This window comes from Ovis canadensis, chromosome 1 (genome assembly GCF_042477335.2).
Source record: "Ovis canadensis isolate MfBH-ARS-UI-01 breed Bighorn chromosome 1, ARS-UI_OviCan_v2, whole genome shotgun sequence".
Lineage (NCBI taxonomy): Eukaryota > Metazoa > Chordata > Mammalia > Artiodactyla > Bovidae > Ovis > Ovis canadensis.
Genome location: NC_091245.1, coordinates 13,414,520 through 13,441,027, shown reverse-complemented (window position 1 = coordinate 13,441,027; position 26,508 = coordinate 13,414,520). Strand labels below are relative to the sequence as shown.

Sequence of the window (26,508 nt, the reverse complement as noted above, 5' to 3'; positions counted from 1 at the left end):
GCCAAATTTGCTATATAAAAGATTATACTCCTTATAAAATGAAAAAAATGAAAGTATATAAAAATAAGACTGGTGTCAGGAGTCCCACGGTGGTTCAATGATTGGAATTTGGCACTTTCATTGCCCTGGGCCTGGGTTTGATCCCTCGTAGGGGAGTTGGATCTCAGAGGCTGCACAGCTCAGCCCCAAAACAGACTGAATTCAACAACCCACAATTCAGATGGGGGAAGGGGCTTTAATGTTGTTCATATCAAATGACAAATCTACAAAAAAATTATGGTTACAAACAGGAAAACCAAGTCACTTCGACCAATGGAATTTGAAGTTACTGGGAAAAGAAAATGTAAACTCTGTTCCACGTGGAATGAGATGGCTTATCTATAACACTTCAACGTTTACGACGACTCTCAAATTTGTAAATAGCTGGGGAGTTCACTGTTTCTTTCTTCACTTTCACCTTCCGAGTTTTATCCTACAAAAGAATAAAAAAGTTACCAGTAAATCACAGGAGAGGGCTGTGTAAAATAGAAAGTTTGATAACTAAAGCCCCTAATTCAGCCCATCTCAACATTCAAAAGAGACAAAGCCCTTCGTCCTAAGGCATTCTGACTGGATGACTCAGGTCCTCCCCCAGGCTTCTTTCCCTAATGATGTTGGCTGTGCAGAAGGTCTTGTGAAAACTGAGAAGAAAGGTACTCAAATAATTTTTTTTTTCTTTTTTGGTAGGGCTTCTCTTACGGAACCCCAGTTGAGAAAGGCAGACCAAAATGATCTGCAAAGCCAAAGAATTTGACATTTAGAGGAATGATAATAATATGAAAGGGGCATCTTATATTCCTTAGCTCTGCTATTTAACTATACAATGTTGTCTATTTTTAAATACCAGTGATCGACACGCACTGTTTTGTTAACCTGTTTAAATGTTACAGATAGCTGTTCATAAGCTATAAAGTTCACATGCCACCCAATCCTACCCTTGGCTGTTCCAAAGCACTGACTAATAAGCCCCTTATTACCTTCTTAATCAAGGAACATTTCAACACTGTCAGAGTAACAGACACTGGCTCACACCACTGCCCCTGAGGAGCAGACATTTTCACTGGGGTTGATTTACACAAAGCTGAAATCCAGTTTCAGTTAAGACCTTTACAAGGAAAAAAATAAAATGAATGCCTAAGGCTCTCTCTCCTCACCAGAAGATCTTTGCGAGTCTGAATTTTCTGTGCAATAACGAACAATTTCTTCTCGCGCTCAATCCGCTGTGTCAGGCAGTCATACTGCTTCTGCCTCTCTTTCGCTATCCGCTGCAGAGGAAGCACACATTTTCAGTGAAACAATTAACAGGATAAAAATGAGTAAGAAACTGTTTGAGTCCACTCAGGCCCAAATGCATAAATGGTTTCATCAATTCCCTCCTTACTCCAGAATCAATGTAACAAGACACTCTGAAGTTGTCCATTTTAAGAGCACTGCATTCCAGAGGCCAATGGAACCTTGGTGACTTACCCAGGGACACACGGTTCACCTGGAGCAGAGGCAGGACTGCGCCTCGAGACTCACAGATCCCAGGAATCTTTCCACTACTACTCGGAGCTGCTTCACCCTTTGTGTGAGCATCCCAGTCACCTAACGTGACGCAGTATAGGGAGAAGCAGAGAAGGGTCCCTGGGCAGTGACCGCAGAGCTCAAGAGAGCAGAATGGCTCTGTCAGTAAAACCTGACCTGAAAATTCTCACTGCTGATGACCCCTCAAAGTCCAATGGTCCTTCACTCTTCCTTGGTGACACAGTAGATAGGAATTCTCCTGCCAGTGCAGGGGACACAGGTTTGAACCCTCGTCCAGGAAGATTTCATGTGCCACAGAGCAACCAAGCCCATGTGTCACAACTATTGAGCCGGCAAGCCCTAGAGCCCATGCTCCAGAACAAGAGAAACCACCACGATGAGCTGTACCATGAGAGAGTAGGCCCTGCTCGCCACAACCAGAGAAAACCCCCATGCAGCAATAAGACCCAGGGCAACCAAAAATTAAAAAAAGAAAGAAATGGTCCTTCAGTTAGTTCAGTTCAGTGGCGCAGTCGTGTCCGACTCTGCGACCCCATGAATCACAGCACGCCAGGCCTCCCTGTCCATCACCATCTCCCGGAGTTCACTCAGACTCACGTCCATCGAGTCACTGATGCCATCCAGCCATCTCATCCTCTGTCGTCCCCTTCTCCTCCTGCCCCCAATCCCTCCCAGCATCACAGTCTTTTCCAATGAGTCAACTCTTCGCATGAGGTGGCCAAAGTACTGGAGTTTCAGCTTTAGCATCATTCCTTCCAAACAAATCCCAGGGCTGATCTCCTTCAGAATGGACTGGTTGGATCTCCTTGCAGTCCAAGGGACTCTCGAGTCTTCTCCAACACCACAGTTCAAAAGCATCCATTCTTTGGCACTCAGCCTTCTTCACAGTCCAACTCTCACATCCATACATGACCACAGGAAAAACCATAGCCTTGACTAGACAGACCTTAGTCGGCAAAGTAATGTCTCTGCTTTTGAATATGCTATCTAGGTTAGTCATTAACTTTTCTTCCAAGGAGTAAGTGTCTTTTAATTTCATGGCTGCAATCACCATCTGCAGTGACTTTGGAGCCCAAAAAAATAAAGTCTGACACTGTTTCCACTGTTTCCCCATCTATTTCCCATGAAGTGATGGGACCGGATGCCATGATCTTCGTTTTCTGAATGGTCTTTCAGTACGAGGGAATTATGGATTTCTGAGAAACTGATGAAAGCTTTGGATTCTTTCTTTTTCTGGAGAGTCTTTCTTCACATAAATGTACATATATGTTTGTATAAATTAATACAAATATACCTACCTAGTCACATAAAATTTTAAGGTGGAAAAAAAAAAAATTTTAAGGTGGGAAGAAGGTGTTCACAGACTTCCTAAAGCCCATTCATGGATTTCCCAAACCCTCCAAGTTACAGACTATAAATTCCCTAAGCCACCACTCAGTTCAGTTCAGTCGCTCAGTCATGTCCGACTCTTTGCGACCCCATGAATCGCAGCATGCCAGGCCTCCCTGTCCATCACCAACTCCCGGAGTTCACTCGGACGTGACGTCCATCGAGTCACTGATGCCATCCAGCCATCTCATCCTCTGTCGTCCCCTTCTCCTCCTGCCCCCAATCCCTCCCAGCATCACAGTCTTTTCCAATGAGTCAACTCTTCACATGAGGTGGCCAAAGTACTGGAGTTTCAGCTTTAGCATCATTCCTTCCAAAGAAATCCCAGGGCCGATCTCCTTCAGAACGGATTGGTTGGATCTCCTTGCAGTCCAAGGGACTCTCAAGAGTCTTCTCCAACACCACAGTTCAAAAGCATCCATTCTTCGGCACTCAGCCTTCTTCACAGTCCAACTCTCACATCCATACATGACCACAGGAAAAACCATAGCCTTGACTAGACAGACCTTAGTCGGCAAAGTAATGTCTCTGCTTTTGAATATGCTCTCTAGGTTGGTCATAACTTTTCTTCCAAGGAGTAAGCAGTCTCTTATTAATCAAAATAATTTTGCTTTAAATAATTGATTTAAAACCACCACTACCACCAGACATAAGGGCAAGATTCAAACTTTCCCAACTTCTCCAAAGGTATGTTGGTGAAATACCCTACGCGGGACCAATCTCTTTCGGGACTACTGCAATACATGAGACGTGTCAGTAACGCAGCTAATTGAAAACACAACTCCCTGACAAACAAGGTCAGCACTAGAACACTAGCTCAGCCGGCTCTTCAGCCGGAAGTGTTATCTACAAAGAGGGGAATATTACTGGGCCTCAGATGTAAATGATTCACCGATCCTAGCATAGTCTCACAGCAGTGGTTTCAGACAGCTTTTGTTTTCACTTCATTGCACAGACTGTCAAATTTATGGGATTACCCAATATAGTCAAACTAATTACGGGTATTTATATTACTAAAGCAAGTTTAGCTGCCTCTGAGCTAGAGAAGCTGCTGTGAAATTAAACATTGGAAGCAAAGCTGATGCGGTGTAAATGATTCAAATCAAAACAGAACAGCTGTCTGCCTGAAACACACTGACAGCAGTTTTTTGAATGAATCAGTCACAAGTGAGAGTTCAACTCCAGAAGACTTGGAGAAAAGTCTTCTGCATGAACCCAGTTACAGCAATGGAAAACACCATAAGGACAAATCGATACAAAATCTGGGCTACAAATGCAGAACATGAAAGACCTTTGGATATGCATAGGCACTGGTAAAGGTTTAATATCAAAGTATACCAAATCCCTTCATCTTCAGTGTCCTCCCCCCTTCTCTGTATTTTAAAACTGTTACCATCTGTTACAGCACTGAAAGCATAAGCCCAGGGTCAGAGGTGGAGTCAAATGCAGACTTAGGGAATTCCCTGGTGGTGCAACGGTTAGGACCTTGTGCTTTGCCGGGGCCCAGATTCAATTTCTGGTCAGGAACCAAGATCTCATAAACTTCACAGCATGGCCAAAAGAGAAAAAAAAAAAAAGAAGAAGAAGAAAATAAATGCAGACCTAAAGACCAGAACCATGCTCCTGACCACTATACCACACATCCTCCAATCTCAGAAACTAAGAAACCTTCCTCCACTTCCATTCCCATCACCAAATTCTCCTTCTACTTCCCTAAGAGAACTTAGCACTTTTTCCACAAAGAATCTTATGGAATGCTGGAGGTGGAGGAGGGGGTGGACAGTGGGGGGAAGGAGGAAAGGAACCTAGATTCCCATAAACTCGGACCTGAAGAAAAATGGAGAAACTTACCTTCAGTCGCGTCTGATTGTTAACTCCTTTCACTTTCTCCTTCTGCAAGGTCTCTATCGTGGGTCTGTTAAAGACTCTGTCAACTAGTTCTGGAGCTGTTCGCAGGTGAGTGGCAATATCAAACTGTTCAACTAAAAGTCAAGACAATCCTTAAGGCGCTGTCTCTAACACCAAACAACACAGACCAACACGCTAGACTGTCCCAGAAACCTTCAAACATTTCATACCTTCCTTTTTGGTGTCAAAAAAAAAAACATGTTTATTCTGTTGCTTCCCCCGGAAATCCAGCAGATGGAGCTCTGCTTTTAGTCTTTCAATTTTCTGGAACACAGAATATGGTCTCATTTTATGTTGGGTTCTTCTAGGATATCAGAAATGAATTTGCAAAAGTTTAGACCACTTCACATCATTATCACCAGCCAGCAAAGAATCTGGTCCATTCTTTCAAAAGAAAGGATCACTAAAATGTACCAAGCACCAATCATATGTCAGCTACGGGCATAGCCAGGCACTGCACAAAACTCACTGAAGCCTTATAATAATAATTCTATGAGACAGAAATAAGGAAACAGCCCCAGGAAGCTCATTTGTCCATAATCACGGGGTTAATAAAAGGCAGAGCCCGAATTTAAACCTAAATCTCTCTCATTCTCAAACTTGACCTCTTTCTACTCTACCATGCTAACTATACCTTTAAAACATTATCATAATTAAGTGTACTTTAAGAAACGCCAAAAGGAATCAACTTGTAACTTGAGACCAGTGGATTTCTATTTCTCTTCTTAACCAACAAAAACATGTCAGAATAAACATTTTTAGTTGTTACCTTTGCTTCTGCAACTCTTTTCATCTCTATGTATTTGATATCCTGCGTTCTCATTAGCTTCAGCTGTTCTGGAGTTACTTCTTCCTTCGTCTCCTTAATAACATGAACTCCATCCTAAAAATCCAAATCGGGAAGATACAGTTCCTATTAGAGTAAAATCACTAACAAGCTGTAGGCACAGTGCATGGCGAGACCAAAGGCTACATATAACAGCCACTCAATGAACCAGGCCTCTAAGACACATGTTCAACTCAGCACCTCCTGTCACCAACTCAGAAAAGCTCCGGCAGTATTTGGATTGAACCTGCACACTACAGCTAGAGGGCTAAAAGAAGTGTTCTCTAAATATGGCTCAATGGCTGACGTGTCTATTGCATTGTGACCAGCAGTCTAGATGGTCAGGACTGTATCCTTTGAAAATGTAGATGATGCCAACGAAGCAAAAGAGTGTGCCAATGGAATGGAGCTTGATGAACGTTGGGGTCAGAGTTGACTACTTTAAAGCAAAAAGACCACATAATCCTACACCAGGGATCTACACGGGGAGATCTACCTACAGCAGCTCGTGTCATCAAGATCACAACAGAGGATATGACTGAGGCTATGATGTTCAGGACTGCCACAGTGCACCTCACAGAGGAAGTGAAGGAGGAGGATGGGGAACTGCTCAAGACAGGGCTCAGGCCTACAGAAGACAGTCACCTTCTCCCTACTGTAGTAGGGAGGATGCAGATCACGTTCCAGAGCTCAATCATATTCACCTCACTGCTATTAAAGCAAGAAGTTGAAGACTTTCTAAAGCCAGTCCTAGAGTTAGGATATGTCTGTGGATAATATTTTTTTTTTAGGTGAACAGTGACTTTCACACCTTCTATGATGACTACTTTTGGTGGAATTGAAATCTTATTTTCATTCTGCATTCAGTGCTTTGTTCAATGTTTTCAGAAAAGCATGTTCTGCATGCTTTTTACAGTCTAAATTTTGATTGCTGAAAAGTTTCTACTGTACGAAATTTCATTTAAATGGTTTTTCTACTGAATCTAGGGTATTCTGAAGATTGAAGCCTGTGTGTAAAATCCTTCCAAAGGCAAAAAGCAACAATAAAGTTCAGGTTTTACTTTTATAACGTAAAAAAAAAAGGGGGGGGGGGAAGAACAGGAACGGTTCCAGGCATCAAACAACTGAGACTCATGGGCAGAAACGCATGCAGCTCATGAAAGGGCAGCTTCACCTTGGATACTGACCAGGAGCATCTGACCAACTGGAGAAGGGCTAAATAAAAGCCCAGGATCCTCTCTCCATCTCCTCCCTCATCCCTATTTTCCTTTTTGAGCTGGAGCTCAAAATACCAACTGATCCATTAGGCACTCACCTGGAGTTTAACCCGCGTCATTTTATAGTAGAATTCATCTGGATTTTTTTCCAGAGCCTTTTTCCGGAGAGCTCTGAGGTATTCTTGCTTTTTCCGGTAATCACTAAAAAGCAGGTTATACAAGTTCACAGCAGAAAAGAAGAAAAAACTACAACAAGCAAACTTTACAAGCATCTAGTGATATACACAAAATGAAACTCAAAAGAGCCGAAGTGGTGACTAGATTCGATCCACACTCCACTGCTGCAGACCTTGTTCACCTGTGGTTTCACTCCTATCCCAGTTCTACCTGAAACTAATAACAGTCCTTTTTCCATGTAAGTTTTAGTGCCATTTACATCATTACAGGGAGAGACCCAACAAAGCACAAATTAGAACTCCTCAGACAGGATTATGAGGCAAGTCTGAGCACCGAGTAACCAAATTAAGATTCGGAAACTACACGCTGCAGCACAGCACAGAGACTGAAATCGTGGACTCTGGAGCCAGACAGTCTGCGTTCAAACCCTGACTCCACCGCTTGTGGCTGAGTAATCTTGGATGGGTTAGTTAACCACTCTACATCCCTATTTAATTTGGGAAATGGGCGTGATAATAGTATCCCCTCAAGGTTGCTAGGTGGAATAACTTAAGTATAAAAATGATAACTCTCGGAGAACAGTGTCTCAGTTATTATTATTATTTGCCTGAAAAACTCTGGGACCCACAGCAACTCACTGAATCCATCACCATCTGCTCTAGGAGCATAAAAAAGGACCTCAGCTGACATGCATGGCTAACAAATAATTATAAAACACTTTGCAAATAAAGTGCTAAAGAAGAAGAAGAATGGGGATAATTGTTTTATAAGATGTTTTCAGAGTTCATTATCACCCACGCTCAGTCCCATGAATCCATCTTTCACATCTCTTCATTCCACACCACACATGGTGATGTAAGAGACTCAACAACTGGAATGTTAGATTTTATCTTGAATGTCAAGAAAAGAGAGAAAAAAAAAGATTCAGCTTTTGGCTCAAACACCAAGGCAGAAGCAAATCATAGCCACCATGAGAAAACGATCTGGAACAACATAATAAAAAAAATTCACAACGCAATGACAGTTAAATAATGCTCCGCCTAAACAAAGAGAGAAGTTTAGGGTCCCAGAAAAGTATCTGACAGGCTGCCAGAGCTTTTGGCCATTTTATCAATGGCAGGAAACTGTCCGTTGTTGGACACTCAGGCTGTTCAGCTGCAATACAGGGAGGCTGTAAGCTTTTTTGGCAGCACCTCTACTAGAAGGACTGCACTCACTCTGCACGAAGCTTGTAATCTTTCTTTTTCTCCAGCAGGCCCAGATGTTTTCGAAAGCCGGGCTAGAAAACAAAAGGAAAGAAAAAAGTGCTTAGCTTCCTCAGCAAACACATATCCGAATCAACATGACACCTGACAGGAACAAGAGTCTCTGGAGCGCTCAGTAAACCCATGTCCCAGCGGCCAACGTGCTCCCCTGTTCCCTCCCTCCCCCGACTGGGCTCTGCCCGAGGATGAGAGGCCACAAGTACTGCCATGGTAGGTTTCTTGGCCTATTAAGGACAGAGAAAGGCAACAATGACTCGGCACTAAGCGAGCAGTTGCCAGCTGTACTAAAATTACTACGGACTTAATCCAGGGGGTTTATAAAATACTACGAAGGGAAAACATAGTAACAGGGAAGCAACTGTGGTTAAGAGAGCTAAATTTAGAGGCTGAAGAACTGGGTTCAAGTCCAAGCTGTACCTCTTAACAATCTATGACCTTGCGCGAGTCACTTTACTTTTCCGAGTTGCTGTTTTGTGAGTGTAAAATGCTTCAAAAGATTGAAGACAAAGGAAAAGAGGGTGGCAAAGAATGAGATGGTTAGATAGCATCACCGACTCAATGGACATGAACTTGAGCAAATTCCGGGAGATAGTAGAGGACAGGGAAGCCTGGCGTGCTGCAGTGCATGGGGTCGCAGAGTCGGACATGATTAAGCAACTGAACAACAACTATAAAGTGAGAATAACAGGACCTACTTCTCATGATTACCCTGAGAATTAAATGAGACTTTAAAGTGGTAGCTGCCTGCACATAGCAGCTGCCCAGCATATGTGTACTGTTAGAATTCTAATTTTGGTACAAAGCATGAGAGAAAACCAAGAATGACAGAAAATACTTTCTCTGATAGAGAACTTGGATAACATGGGAGGTACGAGGATTAAATCTTGGTATTATCTTTCTACAAGCTATCACTTGTTCAGCACTTAACGTATGGCAAGGTCAGTGCTAGCAACTTTTGCCTTCATCATCATAACAGGACAAGTTTGCTAAAAATTACTACTACATCTTAGGCAATTTTGAAAACATAAAATTAAAGGAAAGAAAAAAATCAATATAAAGAATTTGCATGTACTTTTACTTTAGTTTGTAACATCTAGGAGCTTTGACATTCCCAGAAGGTTTAAAAAAAAAAAAGGCTATTCTCCTATAAGGATGAGTATATGAGTAAAATTTTTATCAATGTGGAGAAAAAAAAAAAGAATCACTGCTACAAAGTAATCTGGTAGGCTCATTAAACACAATCTCATTTATCCCCAATCATGGAAAGCAGATAAAGCAGGCACAACTGTTATCCCATTTTTCCAAAAGGCAAGGCAGTTTAACGAACAGCTTGCCCAAGAACACAGACAGAACTAGTAAGTGGCAAAGCTAGAACTAGACCCATTCTGGCTGGGGCCACAATCTGCTCTTCTCCACTCTCCTACACTGCATCCTCTTCCACTCGGAATGATCTTGATCTTTGAGGAAGTATGTAAACTCACTGTTTAAACTTCTATAATAACTTGGACAGGATTTTTAAGTCTCCTTTCTCATCCTCACCCCTGAAGTGATGCAAGAAATAACTTAGTATTTAAAAGAATACCCAAGCCCTCTCCTGATCATTGTTTTAATTGCAGCAAAGGGAGGGTGACAGTAGAGAAAGAAAACCCAAGCGTCAAAAGAGGAACAAAGTAAGGCAGAAATCTTGAAATCTGTCATGTCCACTTGAATGTACACCTGCATTACAGAAGGAAGCCTGGCACTGAATCGGAAATAGTTCCCATAACTACCCCCTCCATACCAACTATCTTCCAGTGCTCCCCCACTGCCACAGTGAGGACCTACAGGAGAGTCCAAACTTTACTCAAATAGGGACTGCTCTCTTCAATGTGTTTACCACTGTTTCCAATATGGCCTTCTCACCTCTCCCACAAAGACCCTCTACTCCCACTCACACATGGCCTCTGTCTGCTCTAGGAATCTAAATCAACTACTCAAAACTGTGCCTTTGGTCACACTAGTCAGGCTCTTTAAGCATCAGATTCCTCATTTGTAAAATGAGGATAACATCCTCCTCACAGGGATGTTGTAGGATTACGAGATAATTCTTATACAGCACGTTGGGCTGGACCTAGCATATGGTCAGTGCTCAAAGAGACAGCTACTATCATTGCCTTCCAAGTACAACAGATCTCACAGTGATGCTTTCTCTCATCATCTCTCCTCTTCCCACTCATGTTTCTTGTTGGGAATTTCTGTTTTTCCTTCCCGCCCCCCCCCCCTCACTGGGCATTCCTCACACATCTCTTACACAGCTGCTTCTTTGTCCAACCTTTGGTGGCCTTTGGATTCAGAGATCTGATCCCTGACTTTGTCAATTTCCAGCTTCAGGTGTATGTCTTTGGGCAAATTATTTAACCTATCTGAGCCTTAGCTTCTCCATCAGCAAATGTAACATAATAGTAGTACCTACTTTCACACACTATTGAGAGCTAAATGAGGTAATAGAGCATTCTGCACTTTGTCTGGCTCTGGCACACAGTAAGCACTGCTAAGCCGTTATTACTTTTAGACGTATCTATATGTAAGTTCAAATAAGGTGGCAAATTACACTAGTCCAAACACATCACTGAGCACACAGCAAGTTCACAATAAATGTCTGATAAATGCTATTAAGGCGGAAGACTGAACTGTGGTTGGAGGCCTTAGTTCCATCCCACCCCATCAGTGACGCAACTTTAGACACATTCTTCTCCCTTTCCCATCTGTAATGTGAAGCTGGACCAGACATCCCTAAGGGCCTTTCTGGATAGGATATTGTGTGATTCCTGAGAGTAGTGGAATAATGGATTCTGACTACATTAAACGAATTCCCACTCAAGGGACACCCCACACAAAAGTCCTACAACTGTTCATCTGGCCTGAATTTGGTGTTTATGACCGGGCAAGCCAATTCTGTTCTGTGACCCTCATTTTCCCCATCTATATAATGGGCTTGGAAAACATGAACATTACAGGGGGAGACATAACAAAAAGCAGATGCAGCAGATCTTCAGGGAACCTCCAAACCCAGGCATGACGATGATACTGCATTAGTAACACCGATCTCTTCGGGCTCAGCCCACAGACGCAGTGGACAGAGCTGAGCATCTTTAAATGCGGACTCCAGTTCCAGTCGGGACACTTAATGGCTGTGTGAACTTTGACCTCAACTTCCCGTAAGAAAATCAAACACTTTACACACAATATCTTATTTAACCACCTCACCGAAACCTTGCAAGATAGCTTGATCTCCCAGGATTAAGGACAGCCGTTCTTTTCCTAGAGAGCACGAACATCCCCTCCTCCCCAACGGCAAGGCTCCGCCCCAGCCACGCCGGCGTCGCTAGCATATATTTACATGTATTTACTTGTACCATGCCCGCACGGAGGCCAAGATCCGCAGGTTGTGGGGTAGTAATAGCACATGGGGCCACCGGCAAGCGCTCAATGGGGCCTGTGGGACCCTACCTGGCTTCGCTCTCTGTGTTCCCGCTGCCGGGACTTAGCCGCCTTCCGAAATGCCGCCGCCATGTCTGCTCACTTCTGGAAAAGATCTGTACACAACGCCGGTTCCTCACCGCTTCAGCCGCCGGACCGCGGATCCTACCGGAAATAAGCCAAGCCACTGCGGCTTAGAACCACCTACTTCCTCCCCACAGCCTATCCAGCGCCTGTCTTTCCGGAAATACGTCATCTAGTAAAGGCGTCCACCACAGGCTACTTCTGGGAAGTGTAGTTCTCTAGGTCTAGTCTCGTGACTCTACAACCTCCGGTTCTTATTCGTCAGAGCGTGTCCACGTGTACCGAAACCTCGCCTTCGCGCTCGGCTCCGCGTTGGCACCTGGGAACACGTGGCTGGCACAGCCCTCGGACAGAATTGGGCCTGGAGTGTGCGCATGCGCGGTCTCCTACCAGCGCTGCTCCACTTGCTGTATTTAAGCGGTAAGTTTAAAGCTAGGAGCCTTGTGAATTTCCCGGTGTATCGGGAAGGCCGCTCTAAAGAGAGACAAGAGTCCTTAAAACTACCTGTTGCTCTGCCACTTGTTGTCTGCTGCTGCTGCTAAGTCGCTTCAGTCGTGTCCGACTCTGTGCGACCCCATAGACGGCAGCCCACCAGGCTCCCCCGTCCCTGGGATTCTCCAGGCAAGAACACTGGAGTGGGTTGCCATTTCCTTCTCCAATGCAAGAAAGTAAAAAGTGAAAGTGAAGTCACTCAGTCATATCCGACTCTTAGGGACTTCAGGACTGCAGCCTACCAGGCTCCTCCGTCCATGGAGTTTTCAGGCAAGAGTACTGGAGTGGGATGCCATTGCCTTCTCCACACTTGTTGTCTACATAACGGTGGACAGGTTACTCTGATACTGACAAGGGTTCCTGGCCTTCCCCAATCAACAGAAACTGACTAGAGGTGTGGATGTGAAAGTTGGATCATAAAGAAGGCTGAGCGCTGAAGAACTGATGCTTTTAAACTGTAGTGTTGGAGAAGACTCTTGAGAGTCCCTTGGACTGCAAGGAGATCAAACCAATCAATTCTAAAGGAAATCAATCCTTAATATTCATTGGAAGGATTGATGCCAGGGAGTTGGTGATGAACAGGGAAGCCTGGAGTGCTGCAATCCATGGGGTTGCAAAGAGTCAGACACAACGGAGCAACTGAACTCAACTGATGCTGAAGCTGAAGCTCCAGTACTTTAGCCACCTAATGTGAAGAGCTGACTCATTAGAAAAGACCCTGATACTGGGAAAGATTGAAGGCAGGAGGAGAAGAGAATGACAGAAGTCAAGATGGTTGGATGGCATCACCAACTCAACATGAGTTTGAGTGAGCTCGGGGAGATGTTGAAGGACAGGGAAGCCTGGTGTGCTGCAGTCCAAGGGGTCACAGAGTCAGAACGACTGAACAACAGAGGCTAGACAAGAAATTCAGGCAGGACTTTACTGCAGCCCCTGTCACTCCAAGCGGGAGCAAAAAAAGTAACAGGTTCCCTTTCTGGGGAAGAGCTGGGAGGGGAGGCTGGTGCCTTATTAGGGGTGAGGACAAGGGTGTGTCAGGGTTCAGGCCAGAGGAGTTGCTTAGGTGTGTTCTGCCCACCCCTTTATAGTGTTGAGTGCAGGGGGCTACCCTGCCTTCTTAGCTCTCGACACCTGATTTTTGCTGCTGCAACCCAGGAAGGGATAGTTGGATTTTTTAGTCTTTTTATATCTTTTGGTCCAGAATTTGCCCTAACTACACACACACACACAGTTACTTGACTTTAATGGCATCATTTTTCTCATGCATAAGCCAAGGATAATAATAGCATACACTGCTTGCCTCATAGGGCTGTCAAAGGGCTCATAGTTGAACAGAGAAGTCATATTATGGCACTAGTTACAAAGCTCTAAGTCACACCCTCAAGGTGTGGCTGAAAGAATCTCAAAGGCAGCACAATGTAATGATTGGGACCATAAACCATGGAGGTGTGTTCTGATCCTGTTACCAGTCAAGACACAGTTAGCTTCGTTGAAACTTAGTCCTCCATCGGTAAAATGGAGGTAATAATATTATACCTACAATGGCACCCCACTCCAGTACTCTTGCCTGGAAAATCCCATGGATGAAGGAGCCTGGAAGGCTGCAGCACATGGGGTCCCTGAGGGTTGGACATGACTGACCGACTTCACTTTCACTTTTCACTTTCATGCATTGGAGAAGGAAATGGCAACCCACTCCAGTGTTCTTGCCTGGAGAATCCCAGGGACGGGGAGCCTGGTGGGCTGCCGTCTATGGGGTTGCACAGAGTCAGATACGACTGAAGCGACTTAGCAGCAGCACAGGATTGTTATGAGGTTTAAATGAAATAATATGTTTAAAGTCCTTAATATTGTGTTCACTCATTAGCAAATTCACAGTCATTTGGATCTCTTATTGTTATTATAACTAAAGCTACCTGTAAGAATAGAGAAAATGTTGAGCACAGGAGGACACTCCAGAGGCATTTGGCTTCTTTTCCACCACATAAAGCTAACCTTCAGTGAGTTCTGTAATTGCACCCATTTTCATCACAAGGCTCACCCCTCCAGCTGTGGAGCTCTGGAGAAAACCTCTACTTAGTCCCCAGAAGTGTGAACCCAGTAAGTCAGTGGGCATGTAAAAGCTGAAAGTAGTTGAGATCCGCTGTGTGAAAAGTTTTTTCCTGCCTCTGAGTCTGAGCCTTGCCCAACTAAGACCACCCACATTAACAAAATTCAATCTCACTTGTTATTAATCGGTGACCATCGAAAGACAAGGACCTTCATGATCTGGCCCTATCAAGCTTCACCTCAATTAAGAAGCCCAGCTATCAGGCAGAGTGACCAGGTAGCAGCCCCAGTAGCTCCTGCCACTTTCCCTGAAGAAGGCATTTAGTGGCAGAGATGTTCAGAAGGCAGCTCTGCATACTCGATTTGAATTGCACATCCACAACAAGCTTGTGATCTGGGGCCACTTTGTCAAACTCTTTGAGCCCTCTGTACTACTCAGTAAAATAGTGATACAATAATAACACCTCATATGGCTTTGGTGGGGCTTCCCAGGTGGTGCTAGTGGTAAAGAACCTGCCTCCCAATGCAGGAGACATGAGACACGGGTTCTAACCCTGGGTTGGGAAGATCCCCTGGAGCATGACCATCCACTCCAATATTCTTGCCTGGAGAATCCCATGGACAGATGAGCCTGGTGGGCTACAGTTCACAGGGTTGCAAAGAGATACAATCAAAGTGACTTGGCATGCATGCCAGCATGGCTTTTGTGAGAACCAAAGGAAGTAACAACTGGCACTTAGCATGGTACCCTGTGTATAATTGGCATTTAAGCATTGTTTAGTTCTCCCTATGCTCTGTAGAAGTCAGTCATTTCACCTTCTGCACCCACAGACCCATTGCAAGGCTTGGGGTCATGAGGAAGGTGTTTCTGGGCAATCTGAAAGAGGGTGTCTGCTCAAATAAGAGGCCTGCAGGGGCTGCAGGCAGTCCAGCAGGCAAGAATGAGCAATATAGCAGAGAAGGAAGGGAGTTTTCTCACCAGGGGGGAAGAGGGCTTGTGGTTACAAGCATCAGAGAGTGATTCAGCAGCCAGAGGAAACCATGAGAGGCCTGCCAGTCACCAGGCACCCAGGGCCTCCTTTTGTAAACTTTCAAGGGAGAGAACAGCTGGGAGACCCTGAATAAGCCGCCCTCCACCCCAAGATAAGGAAGGTGGGGACCTTTAGGGTTGAGGGGAGGGACAACCAGATCCCACTCACCCAAGGCCAGTCGGCCTGGCCAGCATTCAGGCTCTGCTTCCAGCCCCAGCTCAGACACACCTGTTCCCGCGAGGAGGGGTGGGGGGTGGGGAAGACTGATGGGGAACTGGAACACGGAGTCCATGAGGCTGATCCCTAGACCTCCCTGGGGCATGTCCACCTGTGTCGAGGGAAATTAGAGCAAGCAGGGAAATGTGAGCCTGCTGGCAATGGAGGGGGGAAAGGATACAGCCCTGCCCTACACCAGTCTCCTTCCCTTAGGCTAGGCCAAATCAAAAATCTCCTAACTTTCCAGGGCTTCCAGATTCCAAGAAGCAAAATCTTACCACTTGACGAGGAAAGAGAGTGTTGGGTTGGAGGAGTTGGGCAGTGGCTGGGGGCGGCAGGGGGTTGAGGGGGTGTCCCCTATGTTGAATACCTACTGTGTGTTCTCACCCATTCCTCACAATTATGCAATGAGACTGGGAGTCCACCACTCTGAACAGATGAGAGTTGGAGGGTTCAAGAGGTTAAATGACTACAGAGGCTATGGAGCCTAATGATTAAGTTAGCTCCCTTTGTTTGGCTGAGTTTGTTTTTTTTTTGTTTTGTTTTGTTTTTTGGTGGTGGGGGTGCCTAAAGAGCTTTGACATTTGATTGTCTGGATTTGAATCCAGGCTTTGCTGTTATTAGCTGTGTTACCCTTGGCAGGGTACTTACTCTCTCTGTTGCCTCCATGTCCTCATCCTTAAATTAAGGATAAAATTACATATTTCACAAAGCTGTTGGATAGTCAAATGCATTAATATATGTAAAATGCTTAGGCAGGGACTGGTGCAAAGTAAGAACTCAGGAAATACTGACTGTTATTCAGGCTGCTCATCAGAGATTCAAACTGAGTAAAACCAGAGACCCCAAATCACTTTGCTGTACAGCAAAAATTAACACAACATTGTAAATCAATTGTCGTTGTTCAGTAGCTCAGTCAAGTCTGACTCTTTGCAACTCCACGAACTGCAGCATGCCAGGCCTCCTGTCCTTCACCATCCCCCGAAGTTTGCTCAAACTCGTGTCCATCGAGTCAATGATGCCATCCAACCACCTCATCCTCTGTCGTCCCCTTCTCCTGCCTTCAGTCTTTCCCAGCATCAGGGTCTTTTCTAATGAGTCAGTTCTTTGCATCAGGTGGCCAAAGTATTGGAGCTTCAGTATCAGTCCTTCTAATGAATATTCAGGACTGATATCCTTTAGGATTGACTGATTTGATCTCCCTGCAGTCCAAGTGAATCTCAAGAGTCTTCTCCAACACCACAGTTCAAAAGCATCAATTCTTCGGCGCTCAGCCTTCTTTATGGTCCAACTTCAATTTAAAAGAAAAAAGACCCACAATGGTACCTTTGATCCAGCACCTTCCTTACTCACTCATAACCACTCCATTTCTGAAGGCTGCTCACCTTTACCGTCCCCTCAACCCAGAGCAAACCCTTTCTTACCATCTCCTCCAACCAGGCAGTCTTCCCTCTGCTCCCCAGGGCTGGGAGTCTCCTATACCCGCAAGGCAAATTCCAAAGTCTGGACTGGCTACTCCCTCCCTGGACTCCAGGTACTACGTGCCTGTGGACCAATCTGCAGCTTGGGGGTCCAAATGGAAGCAGTGTCTGATTCATTCATTCATCAGATATTTGTTGAGTGCCAGACATTGGAGTAGATACTGGGAATGCTGTGGTGAACCAGAATAACGCAGTCCCTGTGCACAGAGTAGGTGTCAGGAACAATAATAATTAATAAGCAATTAGTCTTGAAAGGAAACCTGGCCTCAAGGGTGACTTGGGACCAGGAAGGCACTTATGTGATTCAGAAGTGGGAGAGCAGGGTATTCAGGAGCCCCAGTTTGGGAGGGAATGAGTCTCTGAGAGTTTGGCCAGACCCAGGCTGGGGATGGGAGCACCTCTGTGGGCCCCAAATTTCTACTCTAGACCCTGAGGTTATTTCCAGGGTTGGTTTGTTGTCTCCTGTTTTGCAAACAGCGAGGCACAGCCTCCTCCTCCCTCCCCTCCCCTTCAGATCGAGGCTATTTATTCCTAGTGACAAGCCTGAGGATCCCAGGGGAGGTGGCCTCAAGGACCTGGAGGGGCCTTGTGTCCCTGGCAGGCGCCAGTGCTCCCTCCCAGGCAGGGCACAGGGAGGAAGTAGGAAGGTTGGAAACTGCAAAGGTCGGGGAGAAGGACTTTCCTCCACCGCCCCTAGCAAGTGCCCCATGCACACTCCTCACACCCCTTCTTGAGAAGCTTAGAAATCGTGGGGCCTAGGATATGGGTCTCCCCTGGGCCTCAAAGGTCAAAACTATTCCTGGGCACTGTGGAGACCAAGGGAGGTCTTCTCTACTCCACGATGAGCTGGAGGCGAGGCGGCGGTTACTTCTGTTTTTGCCACTTCAGAGTTGTGAAATAAAGCCCTTTGAAGGTCAAAGCCTTAGAGAGGGGGTCCTTGCTTCATTCCTTGTTTCCGGAGAACACCTTGGTTCCCACTGCCAGGGACGTGACAGCGGGGTAAAAACCACCCCCTCCTCCAGGCTGGCCTAAGTCCTCTTTTACAAATTCGGGCTGAGTGTGATCCCTGGGGGTAAACTGGGAGGGGGCGGGAACACGAAGTGGACACGAAGGAGGACTCTCTCTCGCTCCCCAAATGGACCTTGGTCTGCTGCCTCCGGGTATCCCTTGCCTAAGACTGAATACAGCTAGCCGCAGGGGGCGGCGAGGGGAAGGGAGATGCGGGGGAAGGGGGCGAGATGGGAGGGAAGTGGGGGAGGCCAGCAAAAGCTGAAAGGAGGGGACTGGGGCGGGGTCCTGGCGGCCCTGGAAGGTTGGGAGAGCCAGGTTAGGCCGAGGGGGCTGGGGCCGGCTCCAGTCTAAAAGGAAGGTGGGGGCGGGGTCTGGCCCCCCGCCTCCGGGATGAGGACCGGGGGCGGGGTCCGCACCCCGCGGGCAGGGGCGGCCGGGGGCGGGGTCCGGGCGGGGCGGGCCCCCGCGCTCACTTCCTCGGGGAGGGATTGGGGCCGCGTTCTCACTCGCCCGCACAGTCCGTGTGCCGCCGGCAGAGTGGCCGGCTGCTCGCTCGGCCCCGGCTCGGCCCAGCTCGCTGGTAGGAGCCGCCGAGGGAGGCGGCCCCGGCTGCCCATCTTCCCGCCCCTGCGCGTGAGCGCCGCGACCCGCTCCCGCCGCCCGCTTCGAGGTGAGCTCCCCGCCGCGCCTGGCTCCCCATCCGCGCTCCCGGCCCCCGCCCTCGGGCGGGATGGGAGAGGCGGTCAGCCGGGGGTTAAGGGTGGACGCAGCCCCCGCCCTCTGCCCCGGGGTCCCGCCTGGGTCCGGCCGCGGGCGCCGGGAACACGCTGGAGCCGGTGGCGCGCGGACGCCGATCCCCGGGGGCGCCCCTCGGACCTCACCGCCCCGGGCCGCCTGGCCGGGGCGGGGGCTGCTACGCGAATTAGGCGGGGGAGGGGGCCAAGTTTCAAATGGAAAAGCGAGAATCGAGAGAGACCGAGGGAGAGGGTTCGAGAAACTGGCTTCCAGAAAGCCCGGTGGGAGCAGGAGACCGAGACTGGACAGGAGTGGCGGCGAGCTTAGACCGGAGGGTGCAGAGATACCCGAAACAGGGACAGAGGCCGGGGCGCAGGTCACCAGGAGGCAGACCCGAGGCTTTGGGACGGGCCCAGGTTTTGTGGAGCGGAGCACTTTAGGAAAAAACCATGCAGTGACCCCAGACGTGTTGTCGGCCCGGTCTAGGGCCTTGGAGGGTTCAGCGCAAATGAAGGGCCCCGGAGGTTAAACTTCATTAGTCTTGTGGTCATCCAGCCTCAGAGAGGCCTAGAGCGACATCCAGAGACTGGAGGCAGAGACACTCAGATAAACAGAGATGCTGAGATAGAGAAGGGCCGTTGGTAAGGACCGAGACATTCCACCCTTTGGAGACACTGAGATGCCAAGATTTGGGTGAGCGGAGGTAGAAATCCACAGACGCTGAAGTTGGGAGATAGCGTGTCAGAGGTACAGAGAGGAGAGATACAGACACGAAACATACAGACAGCTGCTGAAAGTACAGACACAGACGTCCGGAGTGGAGCAGAGTTAGACGCCGAGAGACAGATGTCACGGAGGGACAGTGGCAGTTTCCAGGACAGACCCCGAAGGACTCAGGCCCGGAAAGATTGGGAGGCGAGGACATGGGGCAGCGGACCTGAGACAGTAAGACACCAAGAAGGAGCTTCACACACTGCTGGAGACAGCCCCAACTTATTTTTAAACTCCAATCTTGGACGCTCTGCTTCAGCCCTGGGGGACCTGGGGTGAATGAACTGTTCCTCTTCTGTCCCCAGAGCAGCTGCTGGATCCTGCTTCCCAACCCCCCTTCTCCCAAACTGCTCTGACTCCCAGGCCCCATGGTGGAAGGAGGCGGGGAGAAGAGAATGAAGAGTTTGGGGTTGATGCCTGGTAGCAAGGATGAGGTGGGGGGAGTTTGATTTCTCCCCTCAAGTGCCTTGTCATCTCCTGAAAACTGAGGGAGGAGGGATCAGTTCTGATTGTGAGTCACAGCTGTGGGACCTGGCCAGGATCCTCATGGACAGTGGGGGGTGGAGGGGGGCAAAGGGGTTGAGCGGTTGGCATGGGTACTTGGAAAGACTTCTGGATGTCTTCCAGTCTCAGGGCTGGCAGCTGGGGAGAAGAGCCAGGCTCTTGTACAAGTGACATCACCCAGCATCTCCTGTCCCCCTGCTCTTAAATGCTGACCACCCCCTCCCCCGCCTTTTCTAGGGAAATCAGAAAAGGCTCCCAGCTGGGAGGCAGGGGACCTGGGCTCTCTGATACCTGAGACTTTGGGCATGCTTCTGCCTTTTCCCTGGCCTCTGTACTCAGCTGTAAAGTGAAGATGATACCCTATCCTGCCTGCCTTATGTGTGATCTGATAGATGGTAGGGGCTTCCCTGGTGGCTCAGCCGTAAAGAATCCGCCTGTAATGTGGAAGCTGCAGGACATACGGGTTCAATCCTGGGAAGATCTCCTGGAGAAGGGAATGGCAACCCACTCCAGTATTCTTGCCTGGAGAATCCCATGGACAGAGGAGCCTGGTGGGCTATAGTACATAAGGATGCAAACAGTCAGACACAACTGAAGTGACTTAGCGTGTATGCATAGATGGTGGGTGGGCTTTGTGAGAGGCAAAAGAGCATGCAGGCGTGTATACCTGCACACCTATGTTGGAGCTTTCAGAATTATGCTCACTGGAGTCAGACTTGCCCCATTGGTCTCAGTGAGCCCCGTAGCCTGGGCCTCTTCGGTTTCCCCAGCAGAACTAGGGGGTTCCCTTTTAAAAAGTTTTCTCCCCAGGCCCACCCTGAGAATGTCAAGGTCAAGTCCCAGCCCAGCCCCCTGACCCAGGCCTGGCTGAGAAACTGTAGTCTGATCCCAGTACGAGTAAGGGGCTAATAATATCAATAAAAACTAAGAACAACCATTTACTGACTACTTAGTATCTCCCAGGTGCTTTCCAGGTAGCATCAGATTTTGTTTTTCATCATATCCAAGTCTGGCAACAGCCCTAGGAGGGAGGAGGTAGTATTAGATGGGGAAACAAGCTGAAGGAGCCTAAGTGACTTGCTCGAAATCACCTAAATTTATATTTCACAGTTCAGGCCTTTACATACCACATGCTGCAGCCATTTAACCAGCCACTCTGAGCTGCTAGTTTGTGGGCAGTTGTCAGATGTGGGTGTCCTGAGTCAGGTGTAGGGGTGTGTGTGTGTGTTGGTGGGGGCAGCGGCTGAGCGCCATCTGGCAGACTGAGCAGTCTCCCCCGCACCCCCCTACCAGCCATGGCACAAGACGGGCTCCCTTTAGCTCCCCAGCCCTGCCAGGGAAGGGGGGAGGGGGAGGGGCAGAGAAAGGGCAGAGACAGGTGGGCCTTGAGAGTGCCCTTCACTCTGTCCTCATCGGAGCCCAGCTGGACAGACTAGGAGACCAGGGAATTCTGGGAGAGAAGCCGAAGCCACGCCCATTCCCTATTTGGGGTGCCCCTGTCTCAGAGTGGTGACTGCCTCCCAGGGGGCGGACCTAGGACTAGACTGGGCCTGGGAAGGTGGTTGCCGGGGGCCAAGCCAGGAAGGAAGGGAAGGTCCAGGGCTCTGCTGGAGCGATGCATAGCCACTCTCCACCTGTGCGGCCCCCTGCTGCCCAGTGGCCGGCAGCCCAGGCCACCCTCAGATGTTGGGCCAGAAGAAACTAGGCCTGAATGGTGGGGAGTGGACTCCACCCTCCAGCATAGCCCCCAGCCCAGGAGTCTCCACTCTGAAGACCCCAGCCCCTGGTGGCTCCTGGCCTGGAGTATGAACTGAGTGTCCTCCCATGACAGAAGGGTAGCTGTGAGCTCGAGCCACCCCTTCAGAAGAGCCAGGCCCTCCAGGCCTGGGGCATCCGCTGGTGCCTAGAGTCTGAGCAACGCTTGTTGCTAGAATTTCCTGCTGGGGGTGGCTGAGAAAAGGAGGGCTTTTCCTTCAACTTGAGCCAGGCCAGGCTCTGGGGACTGCCAGTTCCTGGAGTCTAATGGGGGAGTGGGTTGGTGGGTCCCTGTGTGCTCCTCAGATTCATCTGCAGCTGTGAGAAGATCCCCTTCCCAGGCTCCTGGTGGTTCCTCTCCACCCAAGATCCCAGTCTTCAGAGAGCAGGCTTCTTGATGGAGGAGGCTGGGGTGCTGAGCTCTGAATTTAGGGCTTGAGATGGGAACGAGGGGCAGTAGAAGGGACCAGGAACCCCACTTCCTAATCCTCCCTACTCCCCAAGCTCCTGCTGCAGAGGCAGCTGTGTGGATGACCTCATCCCACAAACATGCTTTGTTCCTGAGAAAATGGAAAGTGTCTGAGGTTTGGTGGGGGGCTGGGTGTCTGCAGCAGCAGCTCTCCGTGCTCCCCCTTGCCTGACTCCCCACCCTAGAGGGGGCCTGACTGGAGAGGAAATGTCTTCAGTGGCTCCCACTCTCTCGCCTTTCACTCCCCCAGCCCCAAACCCTTAGAAAAGCTGGAGATAGACTGTCTTCTCCCAGAGGCAGGGGGAAGGAAATAATGACCCAGGGGATGGAAAGATTCTGGGGCCCTGCAGGCACTGCCAGGAGTGATGCCCGGCAGGAGAGAGGGCAGAGGGCACGCTGTGTCATCCCCTGTTCCCCTCTCTGTCCCCAAGCATCTCGTTTCCCTTTTTTCTCCCCTGTTGCTGGCAAGACCTGACAGCTGGCCATCTGTGCTGTCACAGCTGCTGCAGATGTTGCTGGCCAAGGCTGCCCAGGCTGATGTGGCCAAAGATGCAGAGGGAAGTGGAGTGGGGTGAGGGCAGAGGGTCCAGCTGGGGAAGCTTGGCTGTGTCCAGCTTGCAGGATTTCCTTCCTGGTTAAACCTGGGCTGAGCCTCTGAAGTCCTTGTTGCTGGATTCTCCTGGGAAGGGAGGCCCAATGTCATTTCTCCCATCAGCCTCCTCCACCTCTACCATTCACTGGCCCAGCATCCTTCTTACACTCTGCTGTTTCCTGAATGGGATTGAGGCAGGGAGAGGGGGGTGGGTGGTGCAAACAGCCCCATTGTCATCCCAAAGCTCCCCACTCCAGGGCTCTGGGTATGTCCCTTCCTGGGAGTCAGGAGCCGATGAGAGTACTGTTCATATGGGAGAGGGTAGGGTGACTCTTTGCCCCAGCTCCTACACCCTTTTGGAGACAGTAAAGACAGTGGAGGCTAAACTCAGGCTAAATGTAGGGGCAGGAAATGAGTCACTGACCCAGGAAAAGCCCCCTCCCCCCAGTTCTGCCAGGGCCCAGATAAGAACTTCTGCTTCCTGATTTTTTCCTGACCCCCTAACCCCCAACGTTAAATACAGAAATAAACATGCAGGACTCTTGTGTTCCCAGAGGCACCCATTCCCCGTCACCATCTGCTCTGACCTCGCATTTCCTATGCCTAGTCTCTTGTTCTTTTTTTTTTAAGGCAGCGTGGCTAAGCCACAGCTCCTCGGGGTGACCCCTGCCCCACCTTGTGCCTCTAACAGGGCTCACTCACAGCCACCATGAGCGAAGCCTTTGACTGTGCCAAATGCAGCGAGTCCCTGTATGGGCGCAAATACATCCAGACCGACGATGGCCCCTACTGCGTGCCCTGCTACGACAACACCTTCGCCAACACGTGTGCCGAGTGCCAACAGCTGATTGGGCACGACTCACGGGTGAGGACTGGACCACGCAGGGCAGGGAGTGGGTGGAAGCTGGCAAGAGGGGGCAAATGTGCCAGCACCCTTGCCACGCTCCCCCCAGGAGCTGTTCTACGAAGACCGCCACTTCCACGAGGGCTGCTTCCGCTGCTGCCGCTGCCAGCGCTCCCTAGCCGATGAGCCCTTCACCTGCCAGGACAGCGAGCTGCTCTGTAACGACTGCTACTGCAGTGCCTTCTCCTCGCAGTGCTCCGCCTGCGGGGAGACCGTCATGCCCGGTATGTTCCCAGGGGCTCCCGGGGGCTCGCTGTGCGTGGGACTGGCATGCCTGGCATCTGTGTAGCATCCGTGCATGTGCGTGGGACTGGCATGCCTGTCTGAGGCTTGATAAAGAACTGCCCATGCCACAGGTTCCTGGAAATTGTGTGCAGGATCTGTTGTGCCTGTTTGCTCTTTGGAGCTTCGCACGTGCAAGGACTGACACGCATGATACACACCTGGGGAAATAACACATTTGGCACACATAGTGTACTGAGACTGTCAGTGTTTGTTGCCTTGGGGCTTGTGTGCAAAGACAGAAAAGACAGATACATAGAGGACTTAACACGTGTGGCGACCTGCATGGCTGATAGAATGTGAGGATTTAGAACATGGAGATAGGCATGATGAGGATATGGCCGGGCTTCCTATGTACTGAATCTATCATGTCCTAGACGTTAGACTCGCTTGCCTCGTAGATGGGGTCTCTGTGTGTGTGCTCACACTATCACATCTGGTGTATAAGGGCTTGCTTAGCATACACTGAGTCATCGTGCCCATCACCTGGAGGCCTGGTAGCAGCTGAGGTCATCATATTCTGGGACATGTGAGGACTTCACTTAGGCCAAACCCTCAGGTCACATGCTCAGCCAGCATGTCTGGTGTTGGGGGAAAGTTAGCATGTGCAACATACGAGGTGGGGACCCTGGTGAAAATGCATGGACACCACCTTCAAGGCTGCGGGAGCAGCAGGGACCCTCCTGGAGGGTAGCAGAGGGTGGCACTCAGGAGCTTGGGACACAGCCTCTGACGGGACCCCTGTCCCCCACAGGGTCCCGGAAGCTGGAGTATGGAGGCCAGACGTGGCATGAACACTGCTTCCTGTGCAGCGGCTGTGAGCAGCCGCTGGGCTCCCGTTCCTTTGTGCCCGACAAAGGCGCTCACTACTGCGTGCCCTGCTATGAGAACAAGTTTGCTCCTCGCTGCGCCCGCTGCAGCAAGGTGGGGGCGGCGTGGAGCTCCACTGCACTCAGGGGAGGGGGTGAGCAAGGCTCTGTTGTTGCGGGGTGGGAATCCCCACGCCCCCCCCCCTGCTGACAGAGGCTGCCCCCACAGACGCTGACACAGGGTGGCGTGACATACCGTGACCAGCCCTGGCATCGAGAATGCCTGGTCTGCACTGGGTGCCAGACGCCCCTGGCAGGGCAGCAGTTCACCTCCCGAGAGGACGATCCCTACTGTGTGACCTGTTTTGGAGAACTCTTTGCACCCAAGTGCAGCAGCTGCAAGCGCCCCATCACAGGTGGGTCAGGGGGTCCAAAGACCGAATGGGTCGGGTGTAGGCGGAGGGGGGGGGCAGGGGATCTGGTCTCCATGAGGCCAAGGGACAGGACCGCCCTCCAGACGGCAGCGCTAATCCTCAGCCTCCCTCCAGGACTCGGTGGAGGCAAGTATGTGTCCTTCGAAGACCGCCACTGGCACCACAGCTGCTTCTCCTGCGCCCGCTGCTCCACCTCCCTGGTGGGTCAGGGCTTCGTGCCGGATGGAGACCAAGTGCTGTGCCAGGGCTGCAGCCAGGCAGGGCCCTGAGCCAGGGCTCCGGGACTAAGGCTTCTCCTCCAGACCGCCTCTGGGACCCAGCCTTTCCCCAGTTTGGGGCTCCCCTTGGGTTCCAGGATTCAGCCTCCCCACTCCAGCGTCCTCAATCTGGTACTTCCTGACCCAAGGCCCCCAAACTTGGGCTCTCCCGGAGCCTTCATCATTCAAACCCCCTCCTCAAATCTGAACTCCAGAACTCTGTCCTCTCCCTTTGGGTCGGGCTTGCTTCCCAGACCAAGCCCTTTCTCCAAATCAGGGCTCTGGGACCCAATCCCCCTTCAATGTAGACTTGTCTACAAAGGCTTTAGGTCTCCTTTGGGTGCCTGAGAGGTCCTCAAAAGTCAAATATACTCAGGCTTGACGCTCCCCACCCCTGTCCCACTGGGATCCCCAAGGATGGGGCTGTCTGGGCAGCACTGGTTAGGGGGTCCTAGGGTACAGGTTTTTGCCCATCCGGTGTTGTGTTTTCTCTTTTCATTTCAGCTCCATTTTGCCCAGAGATGGGCAGAGGGGTGGGTTTGGCTTGCCCCCGTTTCAGATTCTGCAATAAAGCAGTATGAGAAAGTGAAGGCCTCTGTTTGGCTGGGGGTAGGGGGAGCGGGCGGAGGTGGGTGGAGGGGCAAGGAAGGTTCCTTCGCCATAGCTAGGGACTTCGGAGGCTCTTCCCACCTCCTCCCCGCAGGACAGAAGGAAGCTTCCAGGCGGGGTGGGAAATCTCTCCCGAGAAAGGGGATCCCCGCCGCCGCTACCGTCCCTCTCTGGCTTAGCCGGCCTCCCTTCCACCTCCCCCGCCTGCTGGCAAAG

At 49.7% G+C, this 26,508-nt stretch overlaps 2 protein-coding genes and 1 pseudogene across 3 annotated transcripts; 2 read left to right on the top strand and 1 right to left on the bottom strand.

The window, feature by feature from the left end:
* Positions 1-215: 215 nt before the first annotated feature.
* UTP11 (UTP11 small subunit processome component) lies at positions 216-12,042 on the bottom strand. The gene is made up of 8 exons (XM_069586840.1): positions 11,838-12,042; positions 8,301-8,362; positions 7,005-7,107; positions 5,633-5,746; positions 5,034-5,127; positions 4,807-4,937; positions 1,194-1,304; positions 216-472 (listed from the first exon to the last, which is right to left on the bottom strand). Exons 1-8 carry the CDS (start codon positions 11,898-11,900, stop codon positions 389-391), a joined length of 762 nt encoding a protein of 253 aa, XP_069442941.1. The 5' UTR covers positions 11,901-12,042; the 3' UTR covers positions 216-388.
* LOC138428424 (transformer-2 protein homolog beta pseudogene) lies at positions 5,817-6,407 on the top strand (annotated as a pseudogene).
* A 6,221-nt stretch (positions 12,043-18,263) lies between the features above and the next one.
* FHL3 (four and a half LIM domains 3) lies at positions 18,264-26,273 on the top strand. Of its 2 annotated transcripts, none has more exons than XM_069586822.1 (6): positions 18,264-18,841; positions 23,689-23,862; positions 23,951-24,125; positions 24,938-25,107; positions 25,222-25,408; positions 25,541-26,273. In XM_069586822.1, exons 2-6 carry the CDS (start codon positions 23,707-23,709, stop codon positions 25,693-25,695), a joined length of 843 nt encoding a protein of 280 aa, XP_069442923.1. In that variant the 5' UTR covers positions 18,264-18,841; positions 23,689-23,706; the 3' UTR covers positions 25,696-26,273. The 2 variants fall into 2 exon arrangements, with proteins under 2 accessions (XP_069442923.1, XP_069442930.1); XM_069586829.1 differs by having other exon boundaries at positions 18,584-18,841; positions 23,628-23,862.
* The last annotated feature ends 235 nt before the right edge of the window (positions 26,274-26,508 follow it).

Bases quoted from the DNA above. Each gene is read 5' to 3' on its own strand.
- UTP11 (XM_069586840.1), bottom strand. From the start codon at position 11,900: ATGGCGGCGGCATTTCGGAAGGCGGCTAAGTCCCGGCAGCGGGAACAC. The intron at 8,363-11,837 runs GTAGGGTCCCAC...TTTGTTTTCTAG, and splicing joins AACACAGAGAGCGAAGCCAG to CCCGGCTTTCGAAAACATCT. The intron at 1,305-4,806 runs GTAAGTTTCTCC...CTTCCTCTGCAG, and splicing joins ACAATCAGACGCGACTGAAG to CGGATAGCGAAAGAGAGGCA.
- FHL3 (XM_069586822.1), top strand. From the start codon at position 23,707: ATGAGCGAAGCCTTTGACTGTGCCAAATGCAGCGAGTCCCTGTATGGG. The intron at 25,108-25,221 runs GTGGGGGCGGCG...CTGCCCCCACAG, and splicing joins GCTGCGCCCGCTGCAGCAAG to ACGCTGACACAGGGTGGCGT. The intron at 25,409-25,540 runs GTGGGTCAGGGG...GCCTCCCTCCAG, and splicing joins CTGCAAGCGCCCCATCACAG to GACTCGGTGGAGGCAAGTAT.